Raw genomic sequence first — 5,967 nt, 5'->3', positions numbered from 1 at the left:
TTAGAAGCTTGGTCACCAAGACATATCTTTCTATATAAACTAGTTTATAACCCGCGACTTGGCGGGATTATACATATAACCTTTTGTACTTAGTTTAATTGATGTAACAAAACATGTGAAGCCTACTAATGTTGTTTTGTACAAAATGATAATTGATTTGTCACATTTTCAAGACTTTCATCACACAAGGAATTCAAAAGCGATAGGCCCATGGCATATCAAAGAAGTCCATTTTATATGGAGTACCAAGACACTCCACCTAGATTTGCACCTTCTCTTTTATTATAAGAGTTATTATTATAATTGATCAAGATGTCCAAGACCCACTTGCACAGGCTTGGTTACACTTGTATTTGTTATGCACAACATTTGTTAACACGGTAAATTTATTCTAAAAGAGAATGATTAGAAAATCAAATAGCAATTGTAATTAATATAAAAAAAAACTTCTTTAACATATATTGAATCTTACATTCAATAACTATACATGTAGGAGATTCGATCATTAATTATGAAAAATAATAAAACTAATAAATTAAAAGATACACTCCATGATTCTGCTTCAGTCAGTGGGCGAAAGTTGTCCCTGATGCAAGTTATCAGGTTATAAAAGATATGTTTTAAAATGGGATGAAGGTCAACATCTGTCTTTTAACAATTAATCAACCAATAGACTTCTACTAACACTAACTTTATACAGTGTATGCAAACTCAATACACAATACATGAACCAACCAAAAATAAAAAAGTTGGAATTATTTTTAAAAAATAATAACTTGAAGGGTCGGGTCTTGTTTAGCTTGTGTCGCAACTTGAAGGGTCAGGCTAACCCACTAACACTTTTGTCTATATATTTTTGTAACCAATTAATCTATTAATAACGGTAACAATAACATCTATGAATAAGACAAATGCATTAAACAAGGGACTTTAGGCAACTTTAAAGTCTTTGAGACCCAACTGACCTGAATTAACACAACCCAAATCAACCCATTCAGAATTGAATGAGTTGAAATTGCCACCCATAAGGAATGGTTTAAGCAGTTAATAAAAGCTTATGTGATAGGTTCTTTAAGTGCAAAGGGCTTTCAATTCTATCAAGTACAGGTGTATACACATTACCTACTTCTGGCAGAGCATATAATGGACCTACAGATCCCTGTATCAGTAAAACCAAAAAAGAAACACATGGCATCAAGCGTTAAAAAGGTTAAGAAAATATAAAAGTAAACATCCTTGTAAACATGCATTATCATTTGGTCCAAAAGGTCTCATTATCAGAGAATTATTTTTCTTTGTTTTGTTTAACATACTTGTAAGAATCATACGTGTTACCAGTATGTTAAAGGGAAACTTACTTTGAGTTCAGGATCACCCAAGCTAATCAAACCTGTATTTCAAACATAACATATAAAAATGAAAATAGTGTAAAGGGAGACTTTGAGTTCGGGATCACCCAAGCTAGAAACTGTACCAAGCGAATTTGTATTAGCTACTGAAACTCCTAGTAAGATGCAAGCTGTAACTGCAATGCGTGCTTCTGAAAGAAATTATAAACAAAGAAAAGCAGACTTCTATGTTAAAGATGTTAATCGAGAAAACCTAGGCTGACCCGATCCACTTTGACATGTAACAAAAAAGCACTCACATTCTATGCAACAACTTCTCACCCATTGACCGACCCATTTTGAAACCTATAGTGCACTTTACAATTGAAAATGATCTACTTATTTAAATTGTAGAGTAAATTGTGCTTACTCTGAGAGTCTTTAGTACTACACAGTACACACGAGTGACTAAGCTCCGGTTTCCCGAATGCAACTACAACTTTCGCAAGAGTCATTGACTCCACATTGGAGTATGATGATGTATTAGTAATGAGATGTAAGGCAGGACAAATATCCATCTCTTTTGCCATAATATCCAAAGCTTTCAACTTTTGCCCTTTTGATAAACCCACTTCAGCAAAATCCTCTGCAGAATACATCTTTGTATCATTTCAGTTCCAGTCAAACATCCAAACTTGCAAAACTCTCAAATGAGGGGATTTCAAAATAAAACGATACATATAGATATAGAATTACACGCAACAGTTGAAGAAATCAACAGTACATATTGATATTTGATATATGGAATTAAAGTATAGCAGGAAGAGGATAAAAGAAATCACTTTTGAATACATTCCAGATCGAATTCATCCATTCTGCTTAATGAGATTAAATTCTTCAAATGCCAAACCATATCAGATCAACTTCAGTCACTCATCAAACTGTTTCACAATGAAAACGAATGAATTAAGAAACACATATCTTATTTAATAAATTAAAAGATTAAGCAAACTGTATCAAAGATGTTAAAGTGTGATATTTAAAAGATTCATCGAATAAAAAGATGAGTATTACCTCAAAGATGAGAAGTGTCTAACCATGCTCAGACTTCCTTAGAATGTACCCAGTTTCATTAACCTCAACCAAAATCTGCATATTAATTTGTAATTTCAACAATTAGAAATACAAAAAAAAAAAAATAATAATAATAATAATAACACAACACTAAAAATAACTATGAAGGTAACACACCAAAACCTCCTATCGGAACTTATTCATTGGTAGCCCAAAGCTTCACACTATAGACCTTAGCATACTCAACTGATTCCGCTGATAATGCTCTTTCGAACAAATGAAGCTGATTAAACTGCATAAACACGCAACATTTATACATTTAATTTATAACATTTAACGAAACAAAATCCTACAAATATAAATAGATACAAATTCACGAGTTACTGGAACGATAATAAGGATATATATACAACCAAAGTAAGTTAAAGTGATTCAAAATCTGTAAAACATGTAAAAATCAAACCTTGTCCCGAAGTTAAGATGGTCGAAGAGGTGTTTGTAACGACAACCTTAAACAGGACCTAAAAAATGGATCTACTACAGGTTATAATTCATCATTCGGACCTCATTCTTACTTTCAATTCAATCTGTCGAAGATGGGATTGTAACTGCAAATATGAAATTAGGGTTGCTGTTTGCAAATAGATTAGGCATAGCAGAATATTGAAGATGGCCACTTATCACAAACTAATTTAAGAAATCATTAACCCTGATGTATTGATGAATTTGATTGAATACTTGTATAGCTTCCCGATCTACAAACCAATTAAGATGACTTTATGAATCAAGTAATCAAGAATCAATATTTCCACGAACATCCTGTTATCAATATCAAACAGCAAACATAATTAATTCGATAAATGAATAGGCAATAACATCGAATAAAAAGAAGAACTGCTAATTTTGATCCCTAATATGACACTTGAACCCTAATTTAATACAGATCGAACTAACTAATTTTGATATCATAGGGGATCGGATCATCTCTGCAGTGTAAGTTTCGAAAAAACTCTTTAATCTAATGATTGTTATGAATTCTTACTCTTCAATCTTTGAGAGGAATCCACACTGCGTTAATTGTTGGTGAACTGACGGATCTAAATGTTTAATTTTGTTTACCATATTATTGATTGCTAAAAAGAGGAAAGGACATTGTAGTCACTCAAAAAATTGATTTGAGGAATGAGACAATTGTTGAGTGATCACTCGATCCAACGGTTGATTTTGAAAGTTGATTTTTGATCTAATGGTTCTTTCTTGTCCATTTGAATCTTTTTGAAAATGATTAGGAAAAAAAAAACTTTGTTATTATATATAATATAGATATAGATAGATATGGATTGATGGAATAAGAATAATTCATTGAGTCTCAAACACTTTCAATAAGCAGAAAACACAAACGTAAAACAATGAACTATACGTTTAAAGTCAAGTGTGTGATAAGACGTACGTTTCAGTTGTCACAAGTATATTGAACCGTGCGTTTCAGATGTCACTCGTGCGTGTAACAAACCAACAAAATCTCTAACAAGTCTTCCAACTTAAAAAGGTGAAGCTTGGGCTTCACTACTAACTCGTGGTGTCAACCGTGCAGTTGAACCTCATACGTATACTCACTCATGTAGCAGCAGAGTCAAGTACGGTTAATCAACCAAATCTTTCATTTTTTATGTTAAAACATAAAATTTTATAATTATAAGCTGGAATATAACAAGTATAACATAAACACACTATTAAACATGAAAATTAAACGTAAAAAGGCTCAATTTAATGATGATTTCTCTTTAGAACTCAAAAATCCAAAAGTTCAAGCTCTAGATCTTTAATAAAACACTACATCCATGTTGTTTCTTTAATCCAAGCTCTGATACCACGGATGAAATGTTGATGGGATCTTTAGAAACAAACAAAACCGTGAATCACAAGGCAGAATCAAGTTATTTAGGGTTCTAGTGAATATGTGGAGCTTTTGGGGATAATTTAGTCAAACCACAAGAGATCTTGTGATTAAATCAACACCTTAAGCTAGGTATTTGTAATGACCCGCACTTTTTCGATCATTCTATATTTATAAGATTAATATTTACATAAATTAAACCTTACCAACATGACAAGCAATCCAAATTGTTGAGACTTATGTCTTCGAAAAGAGTTTTACACAACGTTTGACCGTTCAATTTGACCGATGATATCACGAACTATATAACATACGATAATTATACGTTTATGTATATATATGTATTTATATATATTTAACATGATCTAAGGATGTTTAACATCTCATTGGGTACTAATAACAATGAGTTATAAGTATATTTTGAAACTACTAACTTAAGTTTTCAAAACGATAACTATACGTAACGTTCTTCGACATAAATACTTATAACCTATAATACTTATACATGCATCGTATAGATATGTATTTTATCACTTTTAAAGGGCTTACATACATAAAACAATATAAGTATATTTAAAAAAGATAGCTATATTTGAATCCTCGTTCCGTTTTCTCAAAGATTTCTACACGTATATCTAGGGTATATGTACCCGTATCATACGCAGCTTCTAGATGTATTTACTATTGGTATATACCAATAAAAATCTGCTCCTTAGCAGCCTTAAATGATTAAGAAACATGTGGAACCAACCATTTGTCAAGTAGCATGAATTATTTAGCAAGAAAACAAAGTTAGGTATCTTTTTTTTCCTTTATAACCTAAAAACGTTTTTATGCATGCACACCATTTCTTCACCCCATTTTCTCATACTTACACTCCCATTTCTCTCTCAAAATACTCTTAACTTCATACTTGATCATCTCCAAGCATTTTCCCCATCATTTAGCTTCAAAAACATCACTTAATCACCATAAGAAAACCCTTACAAAAACACTTCAAGAATCCTTCCAAGAACACAAACTTACTTCCAATCTTTCATCCAATTCCATCACCCTTTTAGTTCTAGGTTCTTACTCCTCTTTTACAGCAACCTTGTCCAAGGAACTTGAGGTAGTAACTATGTTCATAACCTTATTCGATTCATATATATATAGCTATCTTATTTTGTGGTATAAAATTTTAACAACAAGAACATAGTTTGAAAGTTTTCAAACTTGTTTGCAAACTAAATAGATCCTTCTAACTTAACTTTTAAAATACTTCAAGACCTGTAATATAACTTAATTACATACTAATTTAACAAGGTATAACTTGGTTTTTCAAAGAACACCTTAAAAACTGTTTTTACGACGTCGGAGTGCAACCGGGGACTGTTTTGGGTTGGATAATTAAAAACCATCTTAAACTTTGAATTGGAAGTTTATCTTCTGGAAAAATGATTTTTAATATGAATATGATAACACATAAAAATTTCATGATTTAATTCAAAGTATAAGTATTTTTAGAAAAATAATCATTTAAGGTTGTTTACATAAAGGAAAATATTTAACTTCATAAGTTTCACTAAAGTTTCACCTATGCCGTGTGATTTTGAATACAAACCAAGGTATTTTCAGTTCATAGTCTTAAAGAGGAACTCGATCCAAGGAGATGGCAAGTTGAATCAA

General features: G+C 31.5%; 1 protein-coding gene across 2 annotated transcripts; it reads right to left on the bottom strand.

Annotated features, from left to right (window-relative positions):
* Positions 1–444: 444 nt before the first annotated feature.
* LOC139866735 (chloride channel protein CLC-c-like) lies at positions 445–3,512 on the bottom strand. Of its 2 annotated transcripts, XM_071855024.1 has the most exons (10): positions 3,445–3,512; positions 2,866–3,221; positions 2,580–2,694; positions 2,403–2,477; positions 2,171–2,269; positions 1,759–1,974; positions 1,475–1,540; positions 1,359–1,390; positions 1,123–1,159; positions 445–586 (listed from the first exon to the last, which is right to left on the bottom strand). In XM_071855024.1, exons 5-10 carry the CDS (start codon positions 2,196–2,198, stop codon positions 567–569), a joined length of 399 nt encoding a protein of 132 aa, XP_071711125.1. In that variant the 5' UTR covers positions 2,199–2,269; positions 2,403–2,477; positions 2,580–2,694; positions 2,866–3,221; positions 3,445–3,512; the 3' UTR covers positions 445–566. The 2 variants fall into 2 exon arrangements, with proteins under 2 accessions (XP_071711125.1, XP_071711124.1); XM_071855023.1 differs by having other exon boundaries at positions 445–1,159.
* Positions 3,513–5,967: the final 2,455 nt, after the last annotated feature.

This window comes from Rutidosis leptorrhynchoides, chromosome 9 (assembly GCF_046630445.1).
Source record: "Rutidosis leptorrhynchoides isolate AG116_Rl617_1_P2 chromosome 9, CSIRO_AGI_Rlap_v1, whole genome shotgun sequence".
In the NCBI taxonomy this organism is placed as follows: domain Eukaryota; kingdom Viridiplantae; phylum Streptophyta; class Magnoliopsida; order Asterales; family Asteraceae; genus Rutidosis; species Rutidosis leptorrhynchoides.
Note: the sequence above shows the minus strand (reverse complement) of the source record. Positions and strands in the feature narration are given on the sequence as shown.